This window comes from Elephas maximus, chromosome 15 (genome assembly GCF_024166365.1).
Source record: "Elephas maximus indicus isolate mEleMax1 chromosome 15, mEleMax1 primary haplotype, whole genome shotgun sequence".
Lineage (NCBI taxonomy): Eukaryota > Metazoa > Chordata > Mammalia > Proboscidea > Elephantidae > Elephas > Elephas maximus.
The window spans coordinates 10,510,784-10,530,111 of NC_064833.1; the positions used below are offsets into that span (position 1 = coordinate 10,510,784).

Here is a 19,328-nt window from a genome sequence, read left to right on the forward strand (position 1 = left end):
TGTTTGTTCAGTAAAATGGAACTGCTTTGAGTTTTTGTAGGTAAGAAGTAGCAGAGGTGGGATTCTGTCCCTGCCCTGTGTGCCCAGCCCCCCCACATCCCACTTTCTAGAAGTAATCGTTCACAGCCCCAGAGCAGCTGAAGGATGGGGCACAGTCCTGGCTGTTGAATCCTTTGGGCCCCCCAGTATCCCCCAGGGAAGTAGGCAGGTGCTGGGCTGGTCCCTGTGTGTCCCTGAGAGCTGGGCAGGAAGGCAGGTGCTGGGCTGGTCCCTGTGTGTCCCTGAGAGCTGGGCAGGAAGGCAGGTGCTGGGCTGGTCCCTGTGTGTCCATGAAAGCTGGGCAAGTAAGCAGGTGCTGGGCTGGTCCCCGTGTGTTGACTAGAACTGGGCAGGTAGGCAGGTGCTGGGCTGGTCCCTGTGTACCAATGAGAGCTGGGCAGGTAGGCTGCTACTGGGCTGGTCCCCATGTGTTGATGAGAGCTGGGCAGGTAGGCAGGTGCTGGGCTGGTCCCTGTGTACCAGTGAGAGCTGGGCAGGTAGGCTGCTGCTGGGCTGGTCCCCATGTATTGATGAGAGCCAGGCAGGTAAGCAGGTGCTGGGCTAGTCCCTGTGTGTTGACTAGAGCTGGGCAGGAAGGCAGGTGCTGGGCTAGTCCCTGTGTGTTGACTAGAGCTGGGCAGGAAGGCAGGTGCTGGGCTGGTCCCTGTGTACCAATGAGAGCTGGGCAGGTAGGTAGGTGCTGGGCTGGTCCCTGTGTGTGAACTAGAACTGGGCAGGTAGGCAGGTGCTGGGCTGGTCCCTGTGTACCAGTGAGAGCTGGGCAGGTAGGCTGCTACTGGGCTGGTCCCCGTGTGTTGATGAGAGCTGGGCAGGTAGGCAGGTGCTGGGCTAGTCCCTGTGTGGGGGCTAGAACTGGGTAGGTAGGCAGGTGCTGGGCTGGTCCCTGTGTACCAATGAGAGCTGGGCGGGTAGGCTGCTACTGGGCTGGTCCCCATGTGTTGATGAGAGCTGGGCAGGTAGGCAGGTGCTGGGCTGGTCCCTGTGTACCAGTGAGAGCTGGGCAGGTAGGCTGCTGCTGGGCTGGTCCCCGTGTGTTGATGAGAGCTGGACAGGTAGGCAGGTGCTGGGCTGATCCCTGTGTGTTGACTAGAACTGGGCTGGCAGGCAGGTGCTGTGCTGGTCTCTGTATACAGATGAGAGCTGGGGAGGGAAGGGACCTGCCCAAGTCCACAGGGCCGCCGAGTGGGTGGTCCTAGCCGAGCCCTTCTCCTCCTGTGTGAGATTGTGAGCAATGACCTTTCTCCCTCCTTAAATGGGAGCCAGCTTGACAGCTTCTAGAGTGTTCTGTATTCCACTCAGATGGCGAATTTACTTTTTGGAAAAGAAATGTCACCTGCTAGCCCGGGGTGGCCTTCTGAGGTGTGACCGTGGTTTGACCTTTAGAGTATCTCAGAGTGTGAAGCATAAGCAGAGTGTGGGAGGACATTCGAGGCAGACGGGCTGGGTGGGTGCTCCTGCCACCGCTGCCTGACTGTGGGACCCTGAGAGAGAAAGTAGTCGCCGTGGAGTCAGTTCTGATGCGTAGCAACCCCACGCGTGTCAGAGTCGAACTGCCCTCCACAGGGTTTTCAGGGACTGATTTTTTGGAAGTAGATCACCAGACCTTTGTTCCAAGATACCTCTGGGTGTACTTGAACCTCCTACCTTTTGGTTAGCAGCCAAGTTTGTGAACCATTTGCACCATCCGGGGACTCTGGGACCCTGGGCAGCTGACTTGGTTTCCCTGGGCCTGAGTGTCACTGTCTGCTGACTTGGGGTAACCTGTCCTTCTCAGGGCTCTTGTGAGAGAAAGGGATACGGAGGGGAGGGTTTAGTGCTGTTCCCAGCCCTGGATGGAAGGTGGTTGGTCATAGGTGTCATCCCCCCCCCAGCAGCCTCTCCCACACCAGCCCCGGGAGGAGAGCTGGAGCACGGGCTGTGGAGACCAATGCAGGGAGCCCGTCACCGAGGGGAGGCCTCTGCTATCAAACATGGAAAGAGCTCAAGTGAAATGAGTGGCCCGGGTCCTTGGAAGCTTCTAGTGACCCTGAGGAGTGCCGTCTCGGTGGAGTGGGTGCAAACTGAAGGCAGATGTGGGCTGAAGAGTGGACGGAGGTGATGGATTGGGAAGGGTGTCACTGCCACCCTCTTGGGAAGTTTAGATGAAATTGGCAGATGAGAATTTGGTCCCCACGTGAGTTGAGGCACTTGGGATCAAGGCAAGGTGACATTTTTTTTTTGGATGGAAGAAAAAGAAACACGTCTTCAGCTCTTGGGAAGGAGCCATTAGAGGGTTAGTATAGAGGAGCATTAGTATAGAGGTCACAGGTTAGAGAACTGGCCTTGACCATGAAAGGAGACTTGAACCACTGAGAAGGAAGGACAGAAGAAAGGATGGGTATCATATCAGGATTCTTCTGGTCAGAAGTAGGTTAACTCGAAGTGGCTTAAGTGGGTGGATATTTGTTAGCCCACATAACTGAAAATCCCAGGAGGTGGAGGCCATCACCAAGACCTCTTTTCTCTCATTACCATCTCTGGACAAGTAGAATCTTCAGACAGGCCCTTGCCTCATGGTCACAATATGGCTGCCGTAGATCCAGCCCTCCCAGCCTGGCTAGGTCGAGTGTAATTTACTTCCCAGTAGCCAGAAGTGGGAGCCCTGGTGGCACAGTGGTTAAGAGCTTGGCAGCTAACCAAAGGGTCAGCAGTTTGAATCCACCAGCCACTCCTTAGAAAGCCCATGGGGCAGTTCTACTCTGTCCTATAGGGTTGCTAAGAGCCAGAACCAACTCAACTGCACATAACAACAACAGCAAGCTAGAAGTGAGTCTGGCTGGCTTTGACTGGTATAACCCAACTCATGTGCCCTTGCCTGAACCAGTCATTGTAGCTGGGAAGGTGAGATGCTCTGATTGGCCTCAGCCTGGGAAACATGGTAGAGGGATCAGTGTCAGCAGACCTGTTGGACTGATGGTGGCAGTAAGGTGGATTCCCAAAGGAGACAGGGGGTGTTCTTGGAAGTAGGGAGTGAATTCTGGGTAGCCCCAAACCAGCCAATGTCCATCACTGGTATGAACACCTGCGAGACAGGTAAGGCACCAGCAGGTAATCAAGGAAGCACATGCCTCAGTGGCCTCAGATTTTCCAGTTGGAGAAGACAAGGTCTTGTGCAGAGAGGGCTCCTGGGCTGGTGCCCTCCTGAGTTTTGTGCAGTTAGTGGCGTAGTCTGAACCAGGACCTTGTCCTCTAGTTACTTCCTGGTTGAGCTTCCCTTCCCCTTCCTCCTTCGCTCTTGAAATGATCTGGCTGCTGGAGAGGTCTCCACCCCAAAGCCGAGGTCTCCACCCCAAAGCCAAGGTCTCCTTACCAAATGAGAAGTGTACTCGGAGTTTTCTCAAAACCCACCTGGAGCACAGTGGGGGGTAGGGGTGGTGTCTACAGGAAGTAGTTCAGCTATTTAGATGCTGAGAATCCCATTTGACAAGCCCCACCTCCCCCCCCCACCCCCCGCCCCGGTTTGCTCATCTTTTCTCAGGAGCAAGACATCGAGACTTTACATGGCTCCATTCATGTCACTCTGTGTGGGACCCCCAAGGGGAACCGGCCCGTCATCCTCACCTACCATGACATCGGCATGAACCGTAAGTTGCAAGGAGACCCGAGCCCCTGGCCAGCAGGTTCAGCTGAGGGTGGTGGAAGAGGGCAGGGCGGCCAGCAATTTCTTTCTTCTGGGACTTCCTGGAGCCGTTCTTCTGGGAAGAACCTTTGCCACAGACTGGAAGAGGCTGGAATGCAGTGTCTGGGAGGCTTGGAGCTGTCTGTGTGCCCAGAAGCTCCCGGAACACAGGGGGCCTTTCGCTGTCTGTCTATGACAGTGATTTTTTTTTTTTTTTAATTATAGAGTACAGCTCAGTGGTTTTTAGTATATTCATAGAGCTGTGCGGCCATCACACTATCAATTTTAGGACACTTTCATCAGCCCACAAAGAAACCCTGGACCACATAGCTATCAACCCACCAGCCTCCTCTCCTCCCCACTCCGGCAACATTAATCTACTTTCTGTCTCTTTGGACTTGCCTGATCTGGACATTTCGTATAAATGGGACCATATAATAGGTGGCCTTTTGTGACTGTTTTTTTTCATTGTTTTCAAGGTTCATCCACGTCGCAACATGTTTCAGTACTTTGTTGCTTTATTGCCGGATACTATTCTGGTGTATGGATGTACCACACTTTGTTTATCCTTTCATCAGTTGACGGACATTTGGATTATTTCCACACTTCGTTCATCACAAATAAGGCTGCTATGAACGTTTGGACAGTAAATTCTTAAGATTACCAAGAAGTTTTACTATGGCCAAGTTCCCTAATTTTCAGACATAGGGGTGGAATAAAAACCAAAAACCATACCCATTGCCGTTGAGTCGATTACAGCTCATAGCGACCCTATAGGACAGAATAGAATTGCCACATAGGGTTTTCAAGGCTGTAAATCTTTATGGAAGCAGACTGCTACATCTTTCTCCCTCGGAGTGGCTGGTGATTCAAACTGCCGACCTTCTGGTTAGCAGCTGAGCACTTAACCACTGCGCTATGATCTGCTTGATGTTAGATTCCATGGACTAGAGCTGGCTCTTTATCTGATGATGTAGCCCTTCCTAGTGGCCCTGGTGGTGTAGCGGTTAAGAGCTACGGCTGCTAACCAAAAGGTCAGCAGTTCAAACCCACCAGCCGCTCCTTGGAAACCCTATGGGGTAGTTCTATTCTGTCGAATAGGGTCGCTGTGAGTCAGAATCAACTCGATGGCAACTGATTTGGTTTTTTGTTTGAGTGGCCCCGGTAGTCCTTGTGAACTTGAGTGTTGCGTACATTGAGATTGGGGTCAATGCCAGTCACTGAAAATCACTTTCCTCCTTCCTTCTCCTTTTTTCATTTCTTCCCCTATCTATCTTCCATGTATCTATTATGCGCCAGGTCCCATGCCAGGTACTTTGATGTGCATCCTATTTCACTGGACTCTGACAAAGACATGGAATTGCGTATGGCGGTGTTACACTCCCCATCCAGAGAGGTGCATTATTCATTGTAGGAGGCGAGCTGCTGTAGTATATGACCCCCAAGACCTCTGTGGCTTAACATGATGTGTGTTTATTTCTCGCTCATGTAACAAGTCAATGGGATGTTAGGTGGGACGCTGAAGGACTAGTGGGAAGCACCCAGGCTCCTTCCATCTGTGGCTTCACCATCCCCTGGTGCCTCAGAGGCTCCTGGTGGCTCCTCTGCATCCACAGGAAGAAGGGAGATCTAGAGGATTGGGTGACGGGCTTGGAAAGAATGAGCATCACATGCTATTGGCCCAACTGGTCACATGGCTGCATCTAATAGCAAGGAATGCTGGGAAATGTCATCCAGCCATGTACCCAGGAGCACAACGGAAACAGTTTCATAACCAGCCCATCTTGGCCTCAAACCATTAACCATTTGCCTTTGAGTTGACTCCAACTCATGCTGACTCCACGTGTGTCAAAGTGGAACTGCGCTCCATAGGTTTTCAACGGCAGGTGATTTTTCTGAATAGATCGCTGGGCCTTTCTTCTGAGGTGCCTCTGGGTGGACCCAAACCACCAACCTTTTGGTTAGCGCCAAGCACATTAACAGTTTGCACCAAGGGACTCTTTCCTTAGAATTACCTTCCTCTTAAGAATCCCTCTCAGGTCCTCAGCACTTAGGAGACTCTCAAGGCCACATAAAAAGTGGCTTCATCTACTGTGCTTCTCCTTGTTTGCAAATTACTGGTGCCCTGGCCAGTGCCCTGCCAGATGTGAGGGCTTAGGTGACCCAGAGAGAAAGGGCAATCAGAGGAGGCTCCCACCTCACACCAGGGCCATCACGGCCGTTACTGACAAGAAGAAGCTGGGCCCAGAACAGGAATCCCCTTCTAGCGCTCACTGCAAGTCTCAGGCCCATTCACCATGTGTGTACTGTGGCACCTGCTGACCACCTTTTCCTCGGCACCCACTCTGTACATGACTTATACCTACCTTTCATCACTCGAGAAAAATGGGACAGGGCAACAAAGACACACACATTCTTCCGAGTCCTTTATCGCTTGCTGTATGTAAGTAAAACAAAATGAGTATCTTTGCTCCCAAGTAACCTAATGTGTTCTTCCCTTGTCTCCTCTTTACCCAGACAAAACCTGCTACAACCCCCTCTTCAACTCCGAGGACATGCAGGAGATCACCCAGCACTTTGCCGTCTGTCACGTGGATGCCCCCGGCCAGCAGGATGGTGCCGCCTCCTTCCCTGTAGGGTATGCAGGGGGTCCTCGAGCCCCGTGAGAAAGTGGGGAAAACCAAGTAATGTGGGACCGGGGCAGGTGCTAGACTGGCTTTTTTCTTTTTTTTTTAATTGTAGTGAAAATACATATAACAAAACATTTGCCATTTCAGTATTTTTTACGTGTACAGTTCAGGGCTATTACTTACCTTCATCTGGTTGTACAGCCATCCACCACCGTCCTTTTCCACATGTCTCCATCACCTACCTGTTGCTGCTGAGCCAGTTCTAACTCATGGCGACCCCGTGTGTCACACAGTACGGTGGAGCTCCATAGGGTTTTCTTGGCTGTAATCTGACAGAAGCAGGTTGCCAGGCCTTTCTTCCAGGAAGTCACTGGGTGGGTTCAAATTGCCAAGCTTTTGGTTAGCAGCTGAGTGCCAACCATTGGTTCAAATCCACTGGCTGCTCCTGGGAAACCTTAGGGGCAGCTCTACTCTGTCCTATAGGGTCGCTATGAGTCAGAATTGATTCGACAGCATTGGGTTTGGTTTTTTGGTGGGCCAGGCTTAGTTTTTACCTACGTATGTCATTTTTACTTAATCCTGACCACCAGTTCTACGTGGCTAGTGCTGTTACCCCCATTTTCTAGATTAAGAAACTGAGGCATGGGGGGTGGTTAAATACCTTGCTTAAGGTCGCACAGCTGGGAATTGGGAGTTGGGATTTGACCCCAGACTGTTGACTCCAAGCCTCCTATTCTCTTTGGGACATCAGGCTGCCTTATTCCTGACTCTCATCAATGGGAGGCCAGCGTGGATTTTCGGTTTCCCATCATGAGTCTGGGGTCAGGTTTACTGATCACACTGAACAAACAGCAGCATGTGGTGGGGCTGTGAGGAGGGCGGCCTCTGAGAGATACCCCTCCTCTCTCCTTCTTTCTTCCCTCTCCATCTATTGCTGTGATTAAATCAGGAGGGAGTAGGTTCTTGTGTTTAAAGTTTTCCAAAAGGGGCCTTCTTGGCATTTACAAATAGATGTACTTTTTATTTGTATTAGTGTTAACTATAAAAAAAAAAAAACCCACTGCCGTCGAGTCGATACTCTTTAATAATTTGCCTTTATCAGAGAAGAAAGGAACCCAGCCCCAGGGGCCAGGACCAAACACTAAAAGCTTATTAATAAAGTGGGACTCAGTTAACTGTTAACCAGCAGGTAGTGAGAAACTTGTCAGGAGATCCATCTTTGGTTTGACCATCTCTTAGCTCCCCTTAGGGTAAAGCAAGGGCTCTTAGCTCCCCTTAGGGTAAAGCAGGGGCTCTTAGCTCCCCTTAGGGTAAAGCAGGGGCTCTTAGCTCCCCTTAGGGTAAAGCAGAGGTTCTTAGCTCCCCCTGGGGTGATTTTAAAAATAATCCGAGACCTGTTCCTACCTCCAGGAATTTTGATTGCGTTGGTCTAGAGGCGAGGTACAGAGCATTTCCCCCGAGATTGCCAGGTGGTTGCAGTATGCAGCAGTAGGAACCATGGCCCAACTGAACCTGGCTTATTTCTGCCTTCCGGAGCCAGGTGTCTCCCGGGCCCTCTAATGGCAAATTCCCCGTATCCTGGGGCAGGACACTTGGCTGGCTCCCCCCAGCCCTGAAGTCGGCTTCCTGCACAGCAGTAGAAGCTGGCAGCCTCCTCGCTGTGCATGCAGCCCCAGGCAGCGGGGCGGGGGGGAGCAGAGACCCCTGAAGTCACCTGACCTCCCCGGTATGCTGGCCAGTTCAGAAAGCCTGAGAAGACACACTGTCTGTGCTCCTGTCGCTTCCTGCGGGAGGCCTTCCGTGACTACTCAGCCAGACAAGTCTCTCGGCATCAAACCGCCCTCGCTGCACTCTGTGATTTCCCCTGTGTGTGTCAGAGCGAAACTGTGCTCTATAGGGTTTTCAAGGGCTGATTTTTCAGATGTAGACTGCCAGGACTTTGTTCCGAGGTGCTTCTGATTGGACTCAAACCTCCAACCTTTCTGTTAGCGGCCAAGCGCGTTGGCCGTTTGCACACTCACTTATGTCAGTTACTCAGTGGCTGTCCCACACCGGACCATCACCTCCCCGCTGCCTCAGAGACCCTGGTGTGTGTACGTGATCGGTAACTAATTATCCAATTAATTAATTCATGCCTGTTTGATTCCTCCACCCCGAGGAGGCTGGATTTGTAAAATGTCTTCTCAGCAACGTCGTTCCCCACGCCTTTTATTTTTAACAAACAAAAAGAGGACAGTTGTTTCTGGCGGATCATGTTGGTCTTGTACGGTATCTTGACGACTCTTCTCAGGAGTCCTGCCCTGAGGATTATGGGATGCTTGGGGGAGCTTGCCGCTTGTGGGCCTGCTTCCATAAACTGGGGTCAGACTCCCTGATTATGGCTGAGGCCTTGGGCAAAAGGGCAATGCTTTGAGTTTCTCATGAGGAGACAGGAAAGAGAAAGGGAGGGGACTCTGGCTTGTTTGTAGGCATTGGCCAGGGCAGAGGCCTTTGGACTTCTTTCTGGAAATTCCAGGGCAGTGCACACAGTTGCTTCTAGGAGGCAGAGGGAACGGCGTGGGCAGGAAGGAAGGCGGGAAGCAGACGCACCACAGGTCTCTGGAGGAGAAGAGTGGCTTCAGAGAGACACGTGGGGAGGGTGTCTGGCAGAAGTAGCCATGTGCTGAGACACAAGGGGGGTGGAGCTGGCCTGGGAAGGGGCTTATTGGGGTACCAAGAGTGTGTGACTCTACCCCAACTGGAGAGGTGGACACGTGGTGGGGGTAAGAAGCCCCTTCTGTGTGCTGCTAAGGACTTGGAGGTGCGAAGGACTTGTTGTTGTTAGGTGCTGTCCAGTTGATTCCAACTCATAGAGACTCTATATGGTAGAGCAGAACTGCCCCATAGGGTTTCCTAGGCTGTAATCCACCAGGCCTTTTCTCCCTTGGAGCCACTGGTGGATTTGAACTGCTGACTTTTCAGTTAGCCACCAAGAGCTTAACCATTGCGGCACCAGGGCTCCTTGGACCCGGTGATAGGAGACAGTTATTTTCTGCACTCAGAAGAGGGGAAGCCCCCTAGAGACTCCCAGGTCACCCACATGTGAGTCTGGACCACTCTCATCTCCCTCCATACCTGCTTTTGTGAACTAGCTTTGAGGATAGGGGAACTCCCCAGCCCTCTGTCTGCAGGATCTGTGGTCCCTGAGGGCATGTTAAATTGGGCCCGCCTGGGCCATAGCATTGCCCTGGTCATCCACCTCCCAGAGCCTGGTGGGCCCATTGAACCCTGGTGACTGTGCAGTCCTTCTCCCAAGCCCCCTTTAGAGCATCTCTTGGGAACGAGGAGCTAAAAGACCAACTGCCCTTGGGTTGATTCCAACTCATAGCGACCCTATAGGACAGAGTCGAACTGCCCCATAGGGTTTCCAAAGGGTAGCTGGTGGATTCGACCTGCGAACCTTTTGGTTACCAGTCAAGCTCTTAACCACTGCACCACCAGGGCTCTGAGGAGATAAGAAGGGGAAGGAATTCCCTCAAGTCAGGAAGACATCATGGGACAGCTGCCGGGAGAACTCCTTTGGGAGGCAGTAAAGGATGGTGAGAACGTGGGCCTTGAAGTCTCAAGTCCACATGAGATGTGGGTTCAAGTTCCTGCTCTTCTGTGGGGCCAAGTCACTTATCTCTCAGCCTCAATGAGATTTATAGTCTTTATATTGGGGAAAGGCTTAGCAACCCCCTGGAGCTGTTTTGAGGATTTAGGGAGCTTTTAGCACTCATAAAATGCTTAGTGTGTGACCTGGAACATAGGAAGCGATCGATAAAAAAGAAAAGCCAGTTGGCATGAAGTTGACCCCTGTTCACAGTAACCCCATGTGTGCCAGAGTAGAGCTGTGCTCCACAGGATTTTCAGTGACTGATTTTTTGGAAGTAGATTGCTAGGCCCTTCTTCTGAGGCACCTCTGGGTGGACTTGAACCTCTGACATTTTGGTTAGCAGCTGAGCACTTTAACCGTTTGCAGCACTGAGGGACTTCAATCAATAAATGGTTGCTTTTAAATAATAAAAGAAGGAGAATTAGGGACAGGGGCAGGAGGTATCCGTGCCCAGTGGTCGGGGCTCGCGTGTACTGTAGGTGCTCTGAGTGAGGATCTAACGGGAGACTAGACTGGGGAGGTGGGTGCACACACAGGTGGGGTTGGTGCATGATCTTTGCCTTTCAATCCATTTCTGTTTGGACTGTCCATTTCCACCATGGCCAGGCTCTTGCTAACTGCATCTCCACGTCTTCCCCAGGTACATGTACCCCTCCATGGACCAGCTGGCCGAAATGCTTCCTGGAGTCCTTCACCAGTTTGGGTAAGAGCGAGTGATTGACTTCCCCTCGCTGGGTAAGAGTAAGGAAAGAGTCCCCCCACACACTGAGTAAGAGTGAGGGAAGACTCCCCCCACACACTGAGTTAGAGTGAGGGAAGACTCCCCCCACACACTGAGTTAGAGTGAGGGAAGACTCCCCCCACACACTGAGTTAGAGTGAGGGAAGACTCCCCCCACACACTGGTAAGAGTAAGGGGAGATTCCCCCCTATTGAGTAAGAGTGAGGGAAGACTTCCCCTGCCCCATTGAGTAAGAGTGAGGAAAGGCTCACCCCTGCCCCATTGGGTGAGAGTGAGGGAAGACTCCCCCCTATTGGCTAAGAGTGAGGGATCGACTCCCATCTGCTGGCAGAGAAGGGTGGCTTTTAGCTCCAATCTGTCCCCTGGCATTGGTAGATCGGAGTTTGGAGATTAGGGAGGAAATTTGCCTGTCCCACTTGGTAAACATGAACCCTCTTCTCAGCAGTCTCTTTACTCCCGTCTGCCTCCTGTGACTTCAGCTTTTCTCCCTGAGTGGATAAGCCACCCCAATGACCCCCTCCACCTACCCCCTCCTTTCCTCAAGTCCAGTTCCTGGTTGTCTTCCTTTTCAATGGGGCATTGTAGATGGGGCCGTCTGAGCCCTCCGTTCTGCTCTTTGCCCTCTTTCCTCCAGGGCTCATTTTCCTCTTAGCTGAGCCTGGAGGAGGACAAGAATGCCTTGTCGTTCCTGCCCAATGTATTCCTTCCAAGTCTTAGAATCCAAAATAAGAGCGGGAAGACGCAACACTGTAATGGGCCTTCCCATGAATGTCAGACAGGCTCTCCAGCCCTCGGCAGCAGCCAGGAGGGAGTCAGGAAAGGTGGAGGTGCCTCTCTAAGGTCACGGTCTCTGTCAGTCCCAGAACCTGATGCATCCCGAGACCTCGGAGGGCATGGCACAGCATCGTGGCTCTGCTCAGTCTAGCTTGCCATTCATCTTCGGGGAGACCTGAGCAGACTCTGGGGAGATGAGGCTCCCTGGAGACCAGGAAAGGGAAGGTTTTAGTGGGCTCTTAAGGCTCCCATTGCCCTTTCCTGGTGTTACATGGATTTCATTTCTGCCACCAGGCTGAAGAGTGTCATTGGCATGGGAACTGGAGCGGGCGCCTATATCCTAACTCGATTTGCTGTGAGTTCATGAGCATTTTTTTTAAATTACATTTTAAACAACGAAATTGATTCAATCTTAAGGAAGAAACTTGGAAAAACATCAAAAAGCTCAGAGGGAAAAATAAACTACCTGTAATTCCATTTCCCAAGGAATAACCACGGTTAATGTTGTGGTGTGAGGTCTATACTGTGTGTGTGCGAGTGTGTGGTATGCATGCACACATACATACACACACACACGTACGTACAGCCTTTCTTCTTCCTTTACTATAACAGTAGACACAGTCCTCAGTCATCTGCCATGCTCGCTTCACAGTCTGTGGTGAACAGTCCTCATGTTCTGGAATTTTCTGCTATGACCAGTCATTCTTTGTAATAGCTGCTCGGGTTATTGTAGTCAGTGTACCTTGGATCCTGATTCTGAACTAGAACCAGACACACGTGTACCAACATGACAGTTGTCACTTACATTACTGTGGTCCCAAGTCAAGCGCTACTGGGTCCTTTGCATCCTTATTAAGCAATTGCTTAAAAACACGAGGATACTTGTTTTATTCAGCTATGTGGGTTTTGCTAGAGATTAGAAATACCGACACGAATATAGGATGGTGTGGCCATTCAGACTCTGAGCAGATGTAAAAAAACAAGATCTTAAATATAACCTGGGGTATGTGTGTGTGTGTGTGTGTGTATCCTTTATCTACATCCAAACCAAAACCAGTCGCTGCCGAGTCAATTCCAACTCATAGTGACCCTATAGGACATAGTAGAACTGCCCCATAGGATTTCCAAGGAGCAACTGGTGGATTCAAACTGCCAATCTTATGATTAGCAACCAAACGCATAGTCACTGTGCTGATACCTATATTTACCTATAAGATCCCTGGGTGGTGCAGTTTGCTCTAAACTGCTAACCTAAAGGTTGGTGGTTTGAACCCACTGAGCAGTACTGCAAAAGAAAAGACCTGGCAATCTGCTTCTGTTAAGATTACAATCAAGAAAACCCTGTGGAGTAGTTCTGCTCTGTAACTCATGGAGGCGCCATGAGTCAGAATTGACTCGATGGCAGCTAACGACAGCAACAAAAATGTATCTATCTGTATCTCAGAAGTAATGGAGTTCTTACCACTAAGTATGTGTCCTGTCTGATTTATGGGTAGACGGTTTGTTATACCCATTTGGCAGCTGGGGAAGCTGAGATTCAACAAGGTGAAGTCACTTGGCCAAGGCAAGACTGCAAAGCACCAGCAGTTTCTACTCACCCCATGGCCTGCCCTTTCTATGCTCTCAGGGACCCACTCTAGTGTCTGCTGAGCTGGAAACCCAGTTTTGCAGGGGTGGGATTGAAGTCTCTTCAGGGTGGGGGAAGACTGGAGCAGTGACAGCCAGCTCTGGTATCCCATGCTGGCCCTTTCTGGGTTCTTCTCTTGAGTTGGGTTTGATTTTTACAGCTAGTGGTATTCCAGACCGCAGGTGTCTCACCTGGTGTCTTGCGTTGCAGCTGAACAACCCCGAGATGGTGGAGGGCCTTGTTCTCATCAACGTGAACCCTTGTGCAGAAGGCTGGATGGACTGGGCCGCCTCCAAGGTGAGACTGGGGGCCGGGGCCAGGCGGGTGGGGGCTCTGCCTGGAGGAGCTATTGAGCCAAGAGACCTTTCTTGACCCCAGTCCTCCACCATCCCTCCACCCCCAGCAAAGAAAGCAGGTTTTCCTCTGCCTTGCTTAGAATAGCAAACAGTTCCCCAGCTGTTTGCCACTCAGAAGACTTAAGGAGGACTGTGACGCCTAAGTCAGAGATGCCACTGGGACACAGGGACCTGAGCCAGCTTCCTTAAGCAGAGCTCAGGGCAATAAGTATTTGCTGGGTACTAATGTGTGTCGGGCTTTGCCCAAGATGCCAAAGATGAAGCAAGGAACAAGATAAAAGCCTCTAATCTTTGGAATTCACATAGTAACGAAAAAAAATTATTTAGTACTTACCAAAGGTCTTGGTTTTTTTTTTAAAGGTCGTGGTTAGAATCCACCAGGCGCTCCTTAGAAACCCTTTGGGGAAGTTCTCCTCTGTCCGGTAGGGTCCCTATGAGTCAGAATTGACTCGAGGGTAACGGGTTTGGTTTGGGTTTGTATGACACTGGGTGGTGCAAATGGTTAACTTCCTTGACTGCTAACCAAAGGGCTGGTGGTTCAAGTTCACCCAGAGGTGCCTTGGAAGAAAAGCCTGGTGATCTATGTCCAATAAATTAGCTACTGAAAACCCTGTAGAGCTCAGATCCACTCTGACACACATGGGGTCACTATGAGTCTGAACTGACTTGGCAGCAGCGTTTTTTTTGTGCCCTGAGTTCTGTGATAGAGCCTTGGTGGCATAGTGGCTAAAAGCTCAGCTACTAACCAAAAGGTCAGCAGTTTGAATCCACCAGGTGCTCCTTGGAAACTCTGTGGGGTAATTCTACTCTGTCCTATAGGGTCGCTTTGAGTCGGAATTGACTCAACAGCAATGGTTTAAAGGGTTAAGTTCCATGATACTAACAATCAGCTCACATGCATCGCTTACTGCGTGGTATTTCTACTCCACTTCGCTACCTACGCATTACTTTGGTCAGTTCTCACAAGAGCACCAGGAGGTAGGAGTTGCTATAACCCCTTTACAAATGAGGAACCGAGGCTCAGAGTGGCTAAGGGAGGCATCCCAAGTGACACCAGGCGAGAGACTAGGAGAACCAGAGCCTGCATGTAGGTCTCATTGACTCCGTGGTCCTTGAACTTCACCTCCGTGCTGTACTCACCGGCTCCTCTATTTGGGCAGGAGACAGGCTGCCACCCAGCAGCCAGCAAACACCTGCCTTGACCCAAACCCTGCTGGGGCTGGGGTTACAGAGGTGGACCAGACAAACCCTGCCATAGGCCTCCTCAGAAGACAGACAGATGGGTGGCCTGGAGGAGAAGGGCCTTAGCTATCTCAGGAAGCTCAGCCTGGCTGGTGTCCTGGGGCTCCGTGTTTATCTTTCTAAAAGCCTTGATTGTTTTTTCATAAAGGCCCTAGTATTTGCCAAAGAGAAGGGGAAACCATTCCAATGGAAACAGAACAAAGCTTTTCAAGCTGGGGTGCTCCTGGCTTCTCATTCTGAAAGTGTGTTTTTGCCAAGTTTGGGGTGGCTGTCAGGGGACAGGGGGTTAGAAGGGTTTGCAGGGGTCACGCCTCCGCCCCACCCTGCCCCAGTCCTGGCCAGTCTCATCTTATTTCTTCCTTGAATGTTCAGTCAGAACTCAGGAGCCCTTTCCTCCTGCCTGCGTGACACCCAGGAGCAGAACAGACTCCCTGGGTTTGGATATATGTTTCTTTCCCAGCAACGGCAGGGACGGCGCAGTCAGCCAGCCTGAGAGCTGTTCCCAGCCAGACGTGGAGGGCTGGGGACATGGACCACTGGCTGAAGTAGAGCCTGAGAATGCTGGAGAGGGGACTTTAATATCCGTACCTTATGCCTTGGGGAAAGAAAACCTATTTGAAGTGCCTACCAAGTGTCGGGCACTGGTGTCAGATGCTGGGACACGTGTAGTTGCCTTATGTAATCCTCACCTTGGCCTTGTGTCTCTGAAGTTCCTGGCATCCCCCCTTAGAGATGGAAAGTCTGAAGTCCAGAGCTTCTGCAAACAGCCCAGTGCTACGCAGCTGGGATGTGGCAGTCAGGGGCCGGCTGAGGACTCCCAGGCCCAGAGCTTCTCTCTCCTGCTAGTTCCAGCCCAGTGCTGAAGTCAGGCAGCACACACTTATGGAGCTCCAACTGGCTACCCAGCATTTATGGAGCACCTGCTGAATACCCAGCATTAAGGGAGGTCCTGTTGTACACTTAGAATTTACAGAGCTGCTGCTGTATACCTATCATTTAAGGAGGTCCTGCTGTACACCTGGCATTTATGGAGCTCCTGATATATACCTAGCTTTTATGGAGCTCCAGCTGTATACATGTCATTTATGGAGGTCATGCTGTACACCTGGAGGTTATGGAGCTCCTGCAGTATATGTAGCAATGTCATTGGAAAGAGGTAGAGAGAAGAAAGTCTTCAGTGACTTCTGTGTCTTCAGTGGCCTCAGCATATTCAGGGAGTGGAAACTGCTTGAGGGGAAAAGCTAGAGGATGAAATGGAGGGATCGCCGGAGACTAAGCAGATCCTGGGTTGCAGGCTGGGGAGTTCAGTGTGTGTTTAGTAGAAGTGGGTGAGGCTTCTGAGAAATGAGGGTCCTCCTTGCTGAGTGCTGGGTGAGCTTTCGGAGCCGAGAAAGCTAGGAGCACTTTGGGTCTCTATTCGGCACGTGTTTGCTGTACAGCCCTGGGCATGGGGCTTGGGATCAAGGGACTGGACAGAGACCCAGGCCCTGCATTCGGGGCCTCCAGGTGCAGCCAGTGACCAGGGACAGGTAAATGAGTTCCCATGCAGGGAATGCTGGGCCAGCCACTCTGCCCCGAGGGCAGTGGGGTTTTGCTGGCCTTCTCTTACTACTCTTATCTGCTGGCTTCTAACCACCTGTTTTCCCCTCCTAGATCTCTGGGTGGACCCAAGCCCTGCCAGACATGGTGGTGTCTCACCTGTTTGGGAAGGTGAGTATGGGGCCTGGCGTGCTGTCGTCCATGCTGAGCCATTGCACTGGGCCAGGTTTAGGGGATAGAGACAGGACACAGTGGACTGGGGGCTGCCGTGCAGATGCCCACGGGGTCGCATGAGCATTCCTTATCCATCATCATCAAGGCATTCAGCCTTGCAGTTTTAAATAGCTCTATTGAGGTACAGGAAACCCTGTCAGTGTAGTGGTTAAGAGCTATGGCTGCTAACCAAAAGGTCGGCAGTTTGGATCCACCAGGCGCTCCTATGGGGCAGTTCTGCTCTGTCCTATAGTGTTGCTATGAGTCGGAATCTACTCGACGGCAAACGTGTTTTTTTGGTGTTTATTGAGGTACAGGAGTCCTGGTGGTGCAGTGGTTAAAGCGCTCAGCTACTAACCTAAAGTTCAGCAGTTCCAACCCACCAGCCATTCTGCAGCAGAAAGATGTGTCGTCTGCTTCCGTAAAGATTTACAGCCTTGGAAATCCTATGGGGCAGTTCTACTCTGTCCTATAGGGTCACTATGAGTCCGAATTGACTTAACCAACGGCGGCAGGTTTGGCTTTCAGGTTTATTGAGGTACGATAAACTATACATACTTAAAATGGGTACAATTTGATCCCCGGGTTGCCTTCTGTAAGGGCAGATTAGTGAGCCTTCCATTGTTTGTGTATGAGCAGCACCATATACCGTGGGCTGTTTTCCAGCTTCTTTCACTGGGCGAAATTACGGCGAGAGCTCCATAGTGACGGGTCAGTAGCTCACTCCTTGTTATTGCTGAGTAGTATTCCATCGCCTGGATGTACCACAATTCATTTTTCCATTCTGTTGATGGGCACTGGCTTGCTTCCAGTTCTGGGCGATTCCAAACAAATCTGGCCAGAGAGCTTGCTGTTTGCTGGGCACTGTTGTGAGACCTTTATGAGAATTAACTCATGGACTCTACCCGGCAGACCTAGGACCTGTGTGATTGGTCCTGTTTTCATCCCCAGTTTATAAGTGAGGGGACTGGGACCAGAGAGGCTAAGTGACTTGTATAAGGTCTCCCAGCTGCGGATGGGTGAGGCTGGGATTTGACCCTATCAAGGCTGGCTCCAGAGTCCCTTCTGGTAACCATTGCAAACACTGCCCCTCTGTGCCCCCCCAGGCTGCCTAGCTGTAGGGAGTTGCTGTTCTGTAGAGTTAGGCCCACCAAGAGCAGGTAGAATCAAGCCCTTTGCAGCCCGCTAGCTGCGTGTAGCCCTGTCCCCTTGACCCCTAGCCAGCCTGTCCCATGGCTCTGCTTCGTAACTCCATCCTGGGAGGGAACTGCTGTGGGCTGACCCCAGCTCAGGTGCCTGAGCTCAAGGCGCCCTGCTCTGTTGCTGTGTGTGGTCACCATGACACCGTCTACTCCTTCATGGCAGAGTGTGACCATCTGACGATGCCCTGTGTGATCATCAGTTCAGGGAAGCAGAAGTCCCCTTCAGGGTTGGCGAGGTGTGCCCACTGGGTTCAGTCCTCTTTCCTCATTTGTGCTTCCTTTATGCTTTATGTTGTGTTTACTCCGCTCTGAGCATATAATCTGAAGCTGATAGGAATTTGGAAAGACCAGCACCAGCATCTGTATTTCCTTAGAGGGGTGTCAAGTGTAGCGTGAAATTCTGGCCTGCTTGTACCCCAAAGTCCTTGGAGATTGGCGGTCAGGCGGTGGTGTCCCCTGGTGCCCCCAAGTTGCTGCAATTGTGCTTTGGTTTGGAAGTCCAGCACGATCCCTCAGACTATTTTTTCCTGATTTTCTTTTAGTAGTCAATTAGCTTGTGTTGCTGAAATGACTGCAGACTGTTGTGACAACAGCCTGGGCTTGACGCGGGCTTGCTGCGTTCCCTCTCTCTCCTGCTCTGGATTCACTGAGCACATCAGACCTCTTGTGAACCCCCAGCATCTGCTGATGTGCAAATGAGAAACAGAGCAAGCCCAGAACTCCTTTGTTTGTTGCAAATCACATTCAAAAGGAAGCAGAGAGGGCAAGGCTCTGCCCAACCTCCTGCAGGGCTCTGCTTGGCCCCGGTGGGATTGAGATTGCCCTTCTTTCCGGAAACTTCCAATGGCATGAGTTGGTTTTGTTTTTCAAGCATGAAAAACTTCTTTTCAAGTCTCTCCATTAAAAAAAAAAAAAACATAATTATTGCTAACATTTGCTTCCTATTTTTACTGTTGACCAGCACTTTTGTGTGCAAGGCCTCTGTTAAGTCCCTCAACAAGGTTAAGTAGCTACTATTAGCCCATTTCTTTTGTTTGTTTTTTTAAATTGTTTTAAGTGCATATATATATATGTATAAAAGAACATTTTCCATTTCCACATTTTTTACATGTATAGTTCGGTGACCTTGATGAAGTTCATCATGTTGTGTAACCATCAGCAGTATCCATTTCCCCATTTTTCCATCACTCTTAACAGAAGCTCAGTGCCCCCTAACCAATGACTCCCTTTTTTCTCCCTCTCTCTCGTCCCTGGGTATCTACCAAGGAGAGGAATTGCTGGGTCAGGGGGTAGTTCTATGTTAATCTTTTTGAGGAACCTCTAAATTGTTTTCCCCAAAAGCTGTGTCATTTCACAGTCTTACCAGAAATGGACCCAACTCATTGCCATGGGGTCGATTCTGACTCACAGCAACCCCACAGGACAGAGTAGAACTGTCCCATAGGGTTTCCGAGGAGCAGCTGGTGTATTTGACCAGCCAGCCTTTTTGGTTAGCAGCCGAGCTCTTAACCACTGTGCCACCAGGGCTCGTCAGAAATGGGCGAGGGTTCCAAGGTGTCCACATCCTCACCAACACTTGTTGTTCTCCATGTTTTTAATTGTAGCCATCTTTGTGTATCCTCCCTCCCCCCTCTTTTTTTGGTGGGACCTAA

The 19,328-nt window shown here is 50.9% G+C and overlaps 1 protein-coding gene across 3 annotated transcripts in view; it reads left to right on the forward strand.

The window, feature by feature from the left end:
- Window positions 1-19,328, forward strand: part of NDRG1 (N-myc downstream regulated 1) — a 56,816-nt gene that overhangs the window by 23,845 nt on the left and 13,643 nt on the right. For all 3 annotated transcript variants that reach the window (XM_049854074.1, XM_049854073.1, XM_049854072.1), the window contains 6 exons: window positions 3,578-3,683; window positions 6,236-6,356; window positions 10,623-10,685; window positions 11,792-11,852; window positions 13,335-13,421; window positions 16,376-16,432. In XM_049854074.1, coding sequence (XP_049710031.1) covers window positions 3,578-3,683; window positions 6,236-6,356; window positions 10,623-10,685; window positions 11,792-11,852; window positions 13,335-13,421; window positions 16,376-16,432 — 495 coding nt within the window. The remainder of the gene's footprint in view (window positions 1-3,577; window positions 3,684-6,235; window positions 6,357-10,622; window positions 10,686-11,791; window positions 11,853-13,334; window positions 13,422-16,375; window positions 16,433-19,328) is intronic.